This window comes from Pristiophorus japonicus, chromosome 1, assembly GCF_044704955.1.
Source record: "Pristiophorus japonicus isolate sPriJap1 chromosome 1, sPriJap1.hap1, whole genome shotgun sequence".
Classification (NCBI taxonomy): domain Eukaryota; kingdom Metazoa; phylum Chordata; class Chondrichthyes; family Pristiophoridae; genus Pristiophorus; species Pristiophorus japonicus.
The window spans coordinates 298,491,974-298,507,842 of record NC_091977.1 but is presented as its reverse complement, the minus strand read 5'-3'; the positions used below and the strand labels follow the sequence as shown (position 1 = coordinate 298,507,842).

Genomic DNA, 15,869 nt, shown 5'->3' with positions numbered 1-15,869 from the left:
TGAGTTTGAAAAAGACTGTTCAGCACCGGCTCTGGGAATCCCCGACAGTGGTAAGCCATTTACCCTGTTTGTCCATGAAAAAGAAGGATACATGACAGCTATACTGACACAAGAACATGGGGATCGGCAAAGACCTATTGGCTATTATTCGGCAAAACTGGATGCGATAGCCCTCGGATGGGGAAGTTGCCTAAGGGCCATGGCAGCTACATGTCGAGCGGTAATGACCACTGTGGGTCTAGTCCTTGACCAAAAGCTGATTGTCAAGTGTCCCCACACCGTACACGCTTTGCTGTCTATGAATAGAATGTCTCAGGTGATGGCAGCTAGATGAACCCGCTGGACAGCAGTTTTGGAAGCTCCTAATCTCCATATCGTCTGGGCCAGCCCGGTTACTACCGCAATTATGCTCCCGATGTCAGAATCGAGAGAGCAAGAGTGGGGAGAATGTGAAGAGCATGACTGCGTGGAGATTTTAAAAGAAACAGAAGAAGCAGTCTTAGCAGCAGAGGAGCCTCTGCACAACCCAGACCTCATCCTGTTTACAGATGGTTCCTCCTTCGTTGACAATGGTACCAGAAAAGCAGGATGGGCAGTTACAACCTTATATGAGGTAGTAAGCAAAAGGATGTTTACCCTCAGGAACGTCAGCACAACAGGCCGAGTTACGGGCCCTGTCAGAAGCATGTCGAATAGCAGAAGGACAGACAGCTAATGTCTACACAGATTCGCGTTATGCTTTTGGAGTCGCTCGCGGCTTTGGTCTGTTATGGCGGAAAAGAGGATTCCTCACTGCTGCTGGTACACCTATCCGAAGTGGAAAAGAAGTCCGAGACTTACTAGAGGCCATACAATTACCTCAGGAAATGTCCATCCTGAAGTGTAAGGCCCATACCAAGGAAAATACCATGGAAATGCCCTAGCCGACCAGGCAGCTAAAGATGCCGCCTCACAGGGCGCTCCCCCAGAAGAACCAACACAGATATGCAAATTGAAAGCACTCAGGACTCTGACACGAGACCTTCAAACAATGCAAGGCGAGTGCTCCAGAGAGGAAAAATGGACATGGATTGAGGCAGGAATTAAGCTATGCGAAGATGGTGTCTGGAGACAAAGAGTTACCGACAAGCCAGTCGCGCCACAAGCGCTTATGCCTTTTTTAGCCCAACAGATCCACTCGTGGGGACACTTGGCCTCACAACAGATGATGGCACGGTTCCAGAAAAGTTGGTGGGGTCAGGGATTTAAAAAAACATGCCCAGCTGGTAGCAGACCATTGTGTGCCCCAACTGAGGCCCCCTGCCGGACCATTCCAGCACATGCAGGTCGATTATATATATCTCCCTCCATCCCAAGGATACACTAACATTCTTGTCATGGTCGACAGATTCTCTAGATGGGTAGAAGCTGTCCCAACTAAAAGAGCCACAACCAATCACACTGCAAAGGTCTTGTGTAAGGATTACATTCCCCGATGGGGAGTCCTGAGTAACATTGATTCAGATCAGGGAACACATTTCACAGGTGCTGTCTGCCAAGAAGTCTGTAGGTTACTGAACATTACGTGGAATTTACACTGTCCTTATCATCCACAATCATCAGGACAAGTAGAGCGAATGAATCGAACTCAAACAACGGCTTGCCAAATATCACCAAGAAGGAACACCCTGGCCCCAGGCACTACCAATAGTGCTATGTAGCATTAGGGCAACCCCAAACAGAACTACAGGTCTAAGCTCATTTGAAATTATAACAGGAAGACCCATGTCGCTGCCAGGAACTATCGATTTACGGAAAGCTGATGTTCACTTAATGAGCGATACTTTGTTATCATACTATCAGAACCTAACCAATGCTATTAGTTCTGTTTCCCGACAGGTATCGGCAGCTTGGGGTAATCCACCCGAAGGAGGACACGACATCATCCCGGGAGTCTGGGTGTATGTGAAAAAGTTGCATAAAGAACCTTTGGGTGCCAAGTGGAAGGGACCTTACCAAGTGTTATTGACCACCCAGGCAGCTGTTAAAGTCCAAGGAAAGAAAGCCTGGATCCATGACACTCACGTTAAATGAGCACCTGTAACTGAAGTTGAAATCTGATAAGGACAATTACTTTTTGCCAAAATGTATAAATTTTATGTACTACTGACTGTAGGTATTCTAGGCATTTGCCTACTTCTTACTAGCCGACCTTCTGCACCAAAGGGAAATAGTAGAGTACCCAGGGAATTACATGTAAATACCTTTTTATATACATCATAAATTTATGCCAAACAAGGTAACATTTCTAGTTGTTGGGTGTGCGCATATTCCTATTCACTCAAAGGGAGGGATTCCCTTGAGGCCAGTTCCCTTGAATATCTCGGAAATGGCTGAGTGGATAATTAATCAAAACCAAACAGGCAATGCGTTTCAGGATACGGAAAACTGGGCACGTAAATGGAAGTCAGCAGGTTACAATCTGACTACCTTTGAAGGGGGGTACCAACCGTGCTACAATAATTCCAAACGGCCCCCATTTTTTGTCATCACTAACACAACGGGGGTAGGAAAACCGGGGGAATCGGTCTGTCTGATTAGAAACATGAAGGGAGGCCAAAATATGGGGTATAGTAACTGCTCCCGGAATTATAATGTAATCAAGCCACGGAACCATCCAAACTGGACCGATGTGGGAGTTTTTAACGTAACGGGGATTCGGATTAAAACAGATGGAAAAGCCTGGACAGGCCCCGGAGTGTTGCTGACAAAGAAACAGCTAACATTCATTGCCTTTCATGGCACCTATTGGGTGTGTGGCCACAAGACCTACCCTTGGCTGCCCCAGAATTGGACGGTATCCTGCTATTTAGCCGACAGTGTGCCATATATGTATCATATAAAGTCACAGAGGAATCTCCCTGCTATCAGCCACTGAGAAAGTCATCACTAGAGTCCTCCTTAACAGTCTTCTCCCCGTGGCCAAGGAGCTCCTCCCAGAGTCGCAGTGCAGATTTCGACCCCTCCAGGGCACAACGGACATGATTTTTGCAGCGCGACAGCTGCAGGAAAAATGCAGGGAGCAACACCAGCCCTTATATATGGCCTTCTTCAATCTTACAAAGGCCTTTGACATTGTCAACCGTGAGGGTCTGTGGAGCGTCCTCCTGCGTTTTGGATGCCCCCAAAAGTACGTCACCATTCTCCGCCTGCTCCACGATGACATGCAGGCCGTGATCCTTACCAACAGATCCATCACAGACCCAATCCACGTCTGGACCGGGGTCAAGCAAGGCTGCATCATCACCCCAACCCTCTTCTCAGTCTTCCTCGCTGCCATGCTCCACCTCACCGTTGACAAGCTCCCTGCTGGAGTGGAACCAAACTACAGAACCAGTGGGAAGCTGTTCAACCTGCACCGTCTCCAGGCCAGGTCCACGACCACCCCAAACTCTGTCGTCGAGCTACAGTACGTGGATGACGACAGAGGCTGAACTCCAGGACATAGTCAACATATTTACTGAAACGTACAAAAGCATGGGCCTTACGCTAAACATCAGTAAGACAAAGGTCCTCCCACCAGTCTGTCCTCACCGCACAGCACTGTCCCCCAGTCATCAAGATCCACGTTGCGGCCCTGGACAACGTGGACCACTTCCCTCAACTCGGGAGCCTCCTATCAACGAGCAGGCATTGACGACGAGATCCAACACCGCCTCTAGTGCGCCAGTGCAACCTTCGGCCACTTGAGGAAAAGTGTGTTTCAAGACCAAGCCCTCAAAACTGTCACCAAGTTCACGGTCTACAGGGCCGTAGTAATACCCGCTCTCCTGTATGGTTCAGAGACATGGACAATGTACAGTAGACACCTCAAGTCACTGGAAAAATACCACCAACGATGTCTCCGCAAGATCCTACAAATCCCCTGGGAGGACAGACGTACCAACATTAGCGTCCTCATCCAGGCCAACATCCCCAGCATTGAAGCACTGACCACACTTGTCAGCTCTGCTGGGCAGACCACAGTTCACATGCCAGACACGAGACTCCCAAAGCAAGCGCTCTGCTTGGAACTCGTCCACGGCAAACGAGCCAAAGTTGGGCAGCGGAAATGTTACAAGGACACCCTCAAAGCCTCCCTGATAAAGTGCGACATCCCCACTGACACCTGGGAGTCCCTGGCCAAAGACCACCTTAAGCGGTGGAAGTGCATCCGGGAGGGTGCTGAGCTCCTCAAGTCTCGTCGCCAAAATCAAGCGCAGGCAGCGGAAGGAGCATGCGGCAAACCAGTCCCACCCACCCTTTCCCTCAACCACTATCTGTCCCACCTGTAACAGAGACTGTGATTCTCGCATTTGACTGTACAGCCACCTAAGAACTCATTCTTAGAGTGGAAGCAAGTCTTCCTCGATTCCGAGGGACTGCCTATGATGATGATGAGAAAAAGCAACAACTAGCAATGACCAAAAATAATCATCAAGTCATTTAGCAAAATATAACTGGATACCCATAAACTTACAAATGGGCTGTTCCAAGTAATTGCAGCTGCTCTTTCAAGTATATGTTCCAAATTTGTTTATGCAATTCTTTTTTTAAACTAAGGGGTGTTCATTGAGTCAAGCTGTGTCGATCTATTATTTCTTTCAGCGCTGAAATCATTAAAATTTTTATTTCCAAGAAAAAACAAACAAACTTGCATGTATATAGCAACTTTCCTGTCCTCAAGACATTTCAAAGTGCTTTAGAGCCAATTAATTACTTTTGAATTGTAGTCACTGTTGATTTGTTGGCAAACACGGCAGCAATTTGCGCACAGCAAGGTCCCACAAACAGCAATGAACTTAATGGCCAGTTTTTCGGTTTTTGATTGTGTTGGTTGATGGATAATTGCTGGCCAGTATGAAGTCATTCCACCTAAACCCCCAGAAATCAAACATTCTACTTGCTTGAAGGATGCAGTAAGAAAAACACACTCAATCTAATGAAAAATAAGAACAGCACCCTTGGCAAACTTGCTACCTAATCAGATCGAAAGAATACTTTTGGCAAAAGCACCTGGTCTATGATTTCCATTTTATTTTAGTAGATTCGCACCGTGTCCAACTCCAGAACTGATGAACACCTCCCAGCTCCTGCCGCAATGTTTGTTGCAATGCAGTTCTGGGCTTGTTCTCAGTGCTGCTCCCTCTGACTACCTTCTGCAGGAGGGCAAATCACCAAGTCTGGAAGAACATTGTTGAATTTGGAGTTTCAGCGAGCCATAGTTCAGTACTGTGTGTGGTCCTCCTACTTGAATAGGGCGAGGTTTTATTGTAAGTGTTTATGAGAGCAGCTACCCATTAGATTAGCAATGTCCTAACAATTTTTATTATGACACGTCGATTCTCAAATTTCTTCACCTGATGTTAAATTACTAAATCTGCTCAAAACCAATCCAGTACAAGTAATAAGAATGGCACTCCATATTTTTTGTGGCAAGTTTCTAAATTATCAACCTATAGCAGAGCTTGTGCACCAACTTGTATTGAATGACCAGTTATATACTTATTCTAGGAGTACACTGCACATGAAGAACATGGCTTTTACAGCTGCATAGGCTGTGCCTTTATCGCAGTTTAGATCTGAATACATACAAACTGCTTCTTTTTGTCAGTTGAAAGTCGAGTCATCTCTTCTTTATCTGCTTTCAGTTCCTCCTCATTATACTGGAAATCCCGAACAATAAACCTGAATGGAAGGGAAGGAAAGAAAACTGAGTGCAACCATTTCTGAAATGCAGAGCTCGAATCGAAATTATTTGGAAATAAATTCTTACTTGTTCTCCCTGGCCTTTAGTCGGAAGTCATCAACTGCCTTCCTGAACAACGTTACCGTGAACAAGCCACTATCGTTGTCATCACATATCAACCTTTCAGGAGGGGAAACAAAAGTTTCTCTTTAAAAAAGGTACATCTAAAATCGTTCTACATCATTGCTTACATTTTTGAGACCTGATTTTTAATTGAAGTACAAGATTATTGTTATCCTGTTCCCGAAAGCGCCCACTCAATATAGGTTGAGCACTGAACTTGCAATGTTGTGGCTGGGACTCACTCAATGTTCACTCACAGCATGTTAAGTACATGTAACACAAGTGAGAGATATATTTTTAATATAAATCAGTTCTTTTTAACAAATGCTAAAAAGCATAGCAATTCAATCCATGTTGCATGCCTGACCAATGTACAAGACAGTTATTTTAAAATTTGCCCAACATCTTCTCCCATCTTCTGGTCTTGCCATGATGTACACCACAGGTGAGCAGGGGACCTCATTTTTAGAACATTGAAAAAGGATGCAAGAATGAGGCAGGTAACTGCAGCCCCAGTTCACCGAGACACTATGCCCCATCCAACTCTCGCCCTGTAAGCAAACACCCAGCCTCTGCGACATCTCCCCCTTGGATGGGCCATCGGAGTTCCAAACTTCACCATGTGAGGAATTATAAGCATACACACCAACCTAGAAAATTAGCAAAAGCTGACCAGCAGCTTCAAAAAAGTTGACATTGCAAGAGCAGCCCTGATTTATAAGCCTACTACATGTGAAAACAAGTAGTTAAACAAGCTTTGTACCAGATTGTAGGAAAGAAAACCCAAGTACATGAAAGCCCGAAGGAAATTCAAATCCTGGATACACAAAATTGGTGGTACATTGCGAATGGGTCCAGGAGCATGCTGCTCTTGAAAATATGACATTAAAAATTACACATTCTGGTTAATTGAAAGTACTTGTATGTTTCACACTAACATTTTCTGAACTGAATTAAGAAAAAGTTTTGGATTTTCACCACTTTCCCAAAAGTCACTGCCACATAAATTCTACTGAAATTTACACATGACTGAACCCATCCAACTCTCCACCTTTTCAAATGGCGCTTTCTCTTCCTCCAACCCTTCTAGTTCATAGTACTCTTCTCCCTTTTCCTTCCCTCAATTCAGCCAGTGTGTCTTTTTCTTCCTCCACCCCTTCTCCTTCCACCCCCGCCTCCCCCCCCGATCTCAATTCAACTGGTCACTCTTCTGCCCCTCCAACCCAGTATTCTTTCACCACCCCCTTCCATTGAAATGGGCATGCTTTCTCTCCCCTCAGTTTGAGTTAGCATCCTTCCTGCTCCCCTTCCCAAACCACCACTGAGCCTCTCTCTTGCCACCAGAAGTACCAGGCCCAGGTTCTTCCCCCTCCACCTCTTCCTTCCCTTTCATCTGACATCCATTTCCCTTCCTCATGTCCCTTCAGCACCACTCTAGTCCTCTTGCATCATCAGGCCAGGGCCATTGGAGGGAGCAGCGTGCGGCAGCCCGGCCAAGAAATCGGCACGGTCCCAGCCTGCAAGACCATCAGCAGGACAGGGCCATTAAAGGGAGAAGTGTGCGGCAGCCCTGCCCGGAAATCGGTGCGGTCCCGGCCTGCAAGACCATCAGGCTGGGACCACTGGAGGGAGCAGTGTGTGGCGGCATACCACTGCAGGGAGCAGCATGTGCTGCTGCAGGAGGGTGACGGCTGTGAAACTAGGTCGCTGATTGCAGTGCGGGTAGTCACAGCAGGAGGGACGAAGGAGTGGCAAGAGTCTGTAGATGGAAGTGACTGGGACCCAGGAGAGGCTAGGGTTTGGGGCTCAGAAGAGGTGAGGGGCCAGGAGCAGCACGAGCCAGCCCACACTGCGATATGTGCGTGGGCTAGGACCGTGCAGCAAAGCAGGTCTCCAATCGTCTTGGGTAATCCTTGCCACTGGACAAAGACCTAGCTCTGTCAAGCCTGTGTGGTGGCTGGTGTGCCACAGGCATCTTCCACCCTTCAAGATGTAGTTCGGGATCTGGAATATTAGTTCAGGATCTGGAACATTGAAACACCTGTGAACTCATTCCTTTTTGGCATGGAAGCAAACCATCCTCGCTTCGAGGGACTGCTGATGATGATGATGGAGTCCTCTTGCTAACTGAAAGGATTCCAGCTGCTACATACAGTAGAGGAGAATTCCTACCAGCAATGTGCACCAGCTTAAATCCTTTCCATTAACAGCAGGAGTTTTAACGGAACAGCACCAAGGGTAGGGGTGTCCGGGCTAATGTGTGTTAAATGTTATCAGCAAATACTGACTAATCAGCATAAAACAGTCAGCTGGTATTCATGAACAGCAGTTAATTTATTGTTCTCCCAGGTCACGGTACAGTATGTTCATATATTAAAATACTGTACTATTAGGCTGTTAAACTCAAGTATACCAGGAGTCTCTATAATTGCTAACTGAAAGTTACATCAGTTAGTAGAGCCTTAAATTAAGCTTAGACCCAATAGCTACACTGCTTCTAAATAGTTGGATTAAACTGCTCTGCACCAAAATCAAAGTCAGAGGTTAGAAGGAGTTGCATAGAAACATAGAAACTAGGTGCAGGAGTAGGCCATTCAGCCCTTCGAGCCTGCACCACCATTCAATAAGATCATGGCTGATCATTCACCTCAGTACCCCTTTCCTGCTTTCTCTCCATACCCCTTGATCCCTTTAGCCGTAAGGGCCATATCTAACTCCCTCCTGAATATATCCAATGAGCTGGCATCAACAACTCTCTGCGGTAGGGAATTCCACAGATTAACAACTCTGAGTGAAGAAAGTTCTCCTCATCTCAGTCCTAAATGGCTTACCCCTTATCCTTAGACCGTGTCCCCTGGTTCTGGACATTCCCAACATCAGGTACATTCTTCCTGCATCTAACCTGTCCAGTCCCATCAGAATTTTATATGTTTCTATGAAATTCCCTCTCATCCTTCTAAACTCCAGTGAATAGAGGCCCAGTCGATCCAGTCTTTCCTCATATGTCAGTCCTGCCATCCCGGGAATCAGTCTGCTGAACCTTCGCTGCACTCCCTCAATAGCAAGGACGTCCTTCCTCAGATTAGGAGACCAAAACTGCACACAATATTCTACGTGAGGCCTCACTAAGGCCCTGTATAACTGCAGTAAGACTTCCCTGCTCCTATACTCAAATCCCCTAGCGATGAAGGCCAACATACCATTTGCCTTCTTCACCGCATGTTGTACCTGCATGTCAACTTTCAATGACTGATGTACCATGACACCCAGGTCTCGTTGCACCTCCCCTTTTCCTAATCTGCCGCCATTCAGATAATATTCTGCCCTCGTGTTTTTGCCACCAAAGTGGATAACCTCACATTTATCCACATTATACTGCATCTGCCACTCGTTTGACCACTCACCTCACCTGTTCAAGTCACCTTGCAGCCTTTTAGCATCCTCCTCACAGCTCACACCGCCACCCAGCTTAGTGTCATGTGCAAACTTGGAAATATTACACTCAATTCCCTCATCCAAATCATTAATGTATATTATAAATAGCTGGCGTCCCAGCACTGAGCCCTGCGGCACCCCACTAGTCACTGCCTGCCATTCTGAAAAGGACCCATTTATCCTGACTCTCTACTTCCTGTCTGCCAACCAGTTCTCTATCCACATCAGTACATTACCCCCAATACCATGTGCTTTACTTTTTGTCAAAAGCCTTTTGAAAGTCCAAATATACCACATCCACCGATTCTCCCTTGTCCACTCCACCAGTTACATCCTCAAAAAATTCTAGATTTGTCAAGCAGGATTTCCCTTTCATAAATCCATGCTGACTTGGACCGATCCCGTAACTGCTTTCCAAATGTGCTGCTATTTCATCTTTAATAATTGATTCCAACATTTTCCCCACTACTGATGTCAGGCTAACTGGTCTATCATTACCCGCCTTCTCTCTCCCTCCCTTCTTAAAAAGTGGTGTTACATTAGCTACCCTCCAGTCCATAGGAACTGAACCAGTTGGACTGTTGGAAAATGATCACCAATGCATCCACTATTTCTAGTGCTACTTCCTTAAGTACTCTGGGATGCAGACTATCAAGCCCTGGGGATTTATCAGCCTTCAATCCCATCAATTTCCCTAACACAATTTCCCGCCTAATAAGGATTTCCTTCAGTTCCTTCTTCTCACTAGACCCTCGGTCGCTTAGTATTTCCAGAAGGTTATTTGTGTCTTCCTTCGTGAAGACAGAAGCAAAGTATTTGTTTAACTGGTCCGCCATTTCTTTGTTCCCCATTATAAATTCACCTGAATCTGACTGCAAGGGACCTACGTTTGTCTTCACTAATCTTTTTCTCTTCACATATCTACAGAAGCTTTTGCAGTCAGTTTTTATGTTCCCAGCAAGCTTCCTCTCATACTCTATTTCCCCCCTCCTAATTAAACCCTTTGTCCTCCTCTGCTGTATTATAAAATTCTCCCGGTCCTCAGGATTGCTGCTTTTTCCGGCCAATTTATATGCCTCTTCCTTGGATTTAACACTATTCTTAATTTCCCTTGTTAGCCACGGTTCAGCCACCTTCCCAGTTTTATTTTTACTCCAGACAGGGATGTACAATTGTTGAAGTTCATCCATGTGATCTTTAAATGTTTGCCATTGCCTATCCACCATCAACCCTTTAATTATCATTCACCAGTCTATTCTAGCCAATTCAAGTCTCATACCATCGAAGTTACCTTTCTTTAACTTCAGGACCCGAGTCTCTGAATTAACCGTGTCACTCTCCATCTTAATAAAGAATTCTACCATATTATGGTCACTCTTCCCCAAGGGGCCTCGCACAACAAGATTGCTAATTAGTCCTTTCTCATTACACATCACACCCAGTCTAGGATGGCCAGCCCTCTAGTAGGTTCTCCGAGATATTGGTCTAGAAAACCATCCCTAATACACTCCAGGAAATCCTCCTCCACCGCATTGCTACCAGTTTGGTTAGCCCAATCAATATGTAGATTAAAGTCGCCCATGATAACTGCTGTACCTTTATTGCACATATCCCTAATTTCTTGTTTGATGCTGTCCCCAATCTTACTACTACTGTTTGGTGGTCTGTACACAATTCCCACGAGCGTTTTCTGCCCTTTGGTATTCCGTAGCTCCACCCATACCGATTCCACATCATCCAAGCTAATGTCCTTCCTTACTATTGCATTAATTTCCTCTTTAACCAGCAATGCCACCCCCCCTCCTTTTCCTTTCTGTCTATCCTTCCTAACTGTTGAATACCCCTGGATGTTGAGTTCCCAGCCTTGGTCACCCTGGAGCCATGTCTCCGTCATGCCAATTACATCATATCCGTTAACTGATGTCTGCGCAGTTAATTCGTCCACCTTATTGCGAATACTCCTCGCATTGAGGCACAGAGCCTTCAGGCTTGTCTTTTTAAACACACTATGCCCCTTCAGAATTTTGCTGTAATGTGGCCCTTTGTTTATTGCCTTGGGTTTCTCTGCCCTCCACTTTTACTTTTCTTCTTTCTATCTTTTGCTTCTGCCCCCATTCTACTTTCCTGTCTCCCTGCACAGGTTCCCATCCCCCTGCCATATCAGTTTAACCCCTCCCCAACAGCACTAGCAAACATGCCACTAGGACATTGGTTCTAGTCCTGCCCAGGTGCACACCATCCGGTTTGTACTGGTTTTCAACTGGTACTGAGAAAGATTACAGAAAATAGATCAAAGACCTCCCTTACTTGCTTGATCGTGGAACCACCATCTCTGCCAGAGTTTCATAAGTTTTCTCCCATTCAAAATAACTTGTTCTGAAAAAGAAAACCGTGGTTGAATAATTATACAACAGTTCAAGGGCCTGGGTGATATTTTTGCATCCAACTGTAATTCTCGAGCACAAGTCTTCAGCACAACAGCCGGAATATTGTCAGGGACCATAGCCTTGGCTGTATCGAGTGCGTTCAACCGTTTCTTGATATCACAATACCATCTTAAAATTTTGAAACCAAAGTAAGGCCATTTTGCCTTAATTATAGTTTGAGCAGTTGGGGTTGCACATTGCCTCATTGAGGGATGGGCATGGCACAACATTAGATGCAATACGTTAGATATTACAGCCTTCATTGTGACTGACCCTGAAAGAAGCTTCCAGTAAAACTGGTTTAACCGAGAATCGACCCAATCGGAAAGAGTGGCTAAAGATATAGAAGGCTAGTTGGATCCAAAATTGGCTTAGGAAGCAAAGGGTAATGGTTGATTTTTTTTCCCCAATTGGCTTGGGTTTTTAAATCTTTTTTTTTGCCTCTCCCAGGAAATCGCATGGCTCCGGGTGGGGTGGAGTGTAAAATGTTGCGATACATGGGGTATCGCATGTGTGTGGGGCGGACTGGCTGGGCCGGATGCTCCTTACCTGTCCGCCACCTTCAGGACTGTTGACCGAGGGCCGTGTGGCTCTTTGTCGGCCGGCACCGACACGATAGACCGAGATGGTCTCCTCTGCGCTGTAGATTTCTATGTTTTTGTATGCAGGCTCATAACCAGGTGCCTGAAAATTCTATCCTGATTACATTGTAGAATAAGTATAGACAGCAGTTCCCTATTTCTATAATCTTGGATGCAGAGATGACAATTCAAAAGGTGCCCAATAAAACCCTAAAATATAATTGGGAAGCAACAGACTTATTGTAAGGCCCAAGAGTAACATATTAGCCCCTTCACTATATTTGAAGTTTGACCTTGCGGTAAAGTTTAGGTTAGTAAATGTGGGATCATATACCGTATATATTAAAGGTGCATTGAACTGTAAATTGCACCAAATATTCCTCTGCCTTATGAACCATCAAAATTTGATTGGCAAGTCTAATATTTTTGCAATTCCAGTTTCAAGCACTAGATTGAACCAGAAAAAACACAATCTGCTATTTAATGATAAAACTCCAGTAAAAGCACTTGAAAATATTCAGAAGGTTTGATTTGTTACAAAGTTTCAACTTCAGGACTAACCCAGCAGTCAACAAAATGATACTAATTATTATAATAGGGACTATAATGGATAATTGAATGGAAATCATAGAATGAGTACAGGAGGCCTTTCAGCCCGGTGCCAGTTCTTTGAAAGAGCTATCGAATTAGTCCCACTCCCTTGTTCTTTCCCCCTAGCCTGGCAATTTTTTTCTTTTTAAAAATATATCCAATTCTCTCTTGAAGTTACTGTTGAATCTGCATTCAACACCCTTCGGGCAGTGCATTCCAGATCATAACTCGCAAAGAAAAAGTCTAATCTCCACCCTGGCTTTTATGCCAATTATCTTAAATCTGTGTCCTCTGGTTACAGACACTCCTGCCAGTAGAAAATGTTTCTCTCCATTTATCCTAACAAAACCCTTCAATTTTGAACACCTAGAATAGTAGAAAATTACAGCTCAGGAGGCCATTCCGCCCATCGTGTCTGTGCCAGCCAAAAAAGAGCTATCCAGCCTGATCCCACTTTCCAGCTCTTGGTCCATATCCCTGTATGTTACGGCACTTCAAGTACATAGCCAAATACTTTTTAATTGCAATGAGGGTTGCTGCCTCTACCACTCAGGCAGTGAATTGCTCAAATAAACCTGCTAAATCTGTTTTTTTTTTTTAAAGTCATTGGGTTTTTATTTAATCTGTAAAGCAATAACAATTTTTTTTCTTTTCTCGTTTCTTTTGTGTTTCATTTTTTTCAAAAAAAAAAGCACCAAATATTTTAAATCCACCCCCTGGATGAAAACATTTCTCAACTCCCCTCTAATCCTCCTACCAATTACTTTAAATCTATGCCCCCTGGTTATTGACCTCTCTGCTAAGGGAAATAGATCCCTTCTATATACTGTAGCTAGGCCCCTCATAATTTTATACACCTCAATTAAATCTGCCCTCAGCCTCCTCTGTTCCAAAGAAAGCAACCCCAGCCTATCCAATCTGTCCTCATAACTAAAATTCTTCAGTCCTGGCAACATCCTCGCAAATCTTTGTAGCCTCTCTAGTGCAATCACATTCTTGTAATGTGGTGACCATAATTGTAGGCAGTACTCTAGCTGTGGCCTAACTGGTGTTTTATACAGTTGAAGCATAACCTTCCTGCTCTTGTATTCTCTGCCTCGGCTAATAAAGGAAAGTATCCCGTATGCCTTCTTCACTTCATCTACCTGACCTGCTTCAATGATCTGTTGATAAGCACTCTATGATCTCTCTGTTCCCTCTATTTATCATGTATTCCCTTACCTTGTTAATCCTCCCCAAATGCATTGCTCTATTAGATCTCCCATTAACCTTCTTTGCTCCAAGGAGAACAATCCCAGCTTCTCTAGTCTCTCTGAATTCCCTCATCCTTGGTACCATTTCTGTAAATCTCCTCTGCACCCTCTCCAAGGCATTGACATGTTTTTAATAATTAGGATAATTAAACTTAAAATAAAACACTTAATAGCATTATCACCTTATCCTGTCACCTTCAAAGATTTGTGTATGTGAACTCCCAGGTTCCTGCATCCCCTTTAAAATTTCACCATTGAGTTTATCTCACTTTTCTTAACAAAATGTATCTCTTCACATTTCATCTGATTTGACCAAGGACTTTCAGCTTTTATTATCAATATTTGTCTTTTTTTCCATATTAACCAGCCATGTTGGACTCGTAAACAATTTAAAAACTTTTGTTACCTTTAAAAAAAACATTTAAAAGTTTCTTACTTCGGCACAACTACCAACAAAGTAATAAGATATTCAGAGTCCATTACAAAGTCTTCTTTCTTCACAATATCAGCGAGACTTCTCGTCATCAAACTTCCCCTACAAATGACCACACAAACCAATTATCAGCACAAGATAAATACTTCAGTTCTCCTGGGGAAAATAATTAATACTTACAAGCGCATCTAAAGGACACAATAATAGTTTGGGCCAAGGATGAAGAAATAATTCTCAGAACATCTCAAAAGGTTACATTACATTCCTAATTCGAATGGCTAAGAAATAACCTACAAATCTTACTGAAACATACAAGATACTGGGCCCAAGTTTCCACATGATTCGCGCCTGATTTTTAGGAGCAACTGGTGGAGAACGGACTATTTTAGAAATCGCTATTCTCCACATTTTTTTTTCTGCAGTTCTAGTCAGATAGAACAGTTCTACTTTAGAACAGAATTTTTTCTTCAAAAGGGGGCATGTCCGGCCACTGACGCCTGATTTGAAAGTTTCCACAGTGAAAATGTACTCCAAACTAAAGTAGAATGGAGCCAGTGAAGATTTTTGTAGAACTGAAAAAACCTGTTCTACACATTAAAAAATCAGGCGCAGGTTACAAATTAGGCGTCCAGAACGAGGTGGGGGGGGGGGGGGGGGGGAGGAGAAGGGAACTCATTAAATTCGACAATAAATCCTTATTTATACTTCTACAAATATTATACAAATAAATCCAACCTGAATAAACATTTATAAGCCAAGAAAAGATTAAATAAACCATCTTCCTACCTGTGTGAAAGTGCTTCAGCCAGGGAGAATTCTGCAGCCATTCGTGCCGCTGAGCGGGAGGGAGGGGGAGAGAGAGAGCGAGAGGGAGAGAGGGAGAGAGGGAGAGAGGGAGAGAGGGAGAGAGGGAGAGAGGGAGAGAGGGAGAGAGGGAGAGAGGGAGAGAGGGGGGGAGGGAGGGGGGGAGGGGGGAGGGGGGAGGAGGGGGAGGGAGGGGGGGAGGGGAGGGGGGAGGGAGGGGGGGAGGGAGGGGGGGAGGGAGGGGGGGAGGGAGGGGGGAGGGAGGGGGGAGAGGGAGGGGGGGAGGGAGGGGGGGAGGGAGGGGGGGGGAGGGAGGGGTGAGGGGAGGGAGGGGGGAGGGGGGGGAGGGGGGAGGGGGGGGGGAGGGAGGGGGGGGAGGGAGGGGGGGGGGAGGGATGGGTGGGGGGAGGGGGGAGGGGGGGGGGGAGGGTGGGGGGAGGTGGGAGGGAGGGGTGGTGGGTGAGGAGTGGTGGGGGGGGGGGGGGGGGGGGGGGGGGGGGGGGTAGGGGGGGAGGG

At 45.3% G+C, this 15,869-nt stretch overlaps 1 protein-coding gene across 1 annotated transcript in view; it reads right to left on the bottom strand.

The window, feature by feature from the left end:
* The window catches only part of atp6v1c1a (ATPase H+ transporting V1 subunit C1a), a 94,317-nt gene that overhangs the window by 25,582 nt on the left and 52,866 nt on the right, over positions 1 to 15,869 (bottom strand). Inside the window, 4 exon segments of the mRNA XM_070888506.1 lie at positions 5,613 to 5,706; positions 5,795 to 5,887; positions 11,573 to 11,641; positions 14,553 to 14,651. Coding sequence (XP_070744607.1) covers positions 5,613 to 5,706; positions 5,795 to 5,887; positions 11,573 to 11,641; positions 14,553 to 14,651 — 355 coding nt within the window.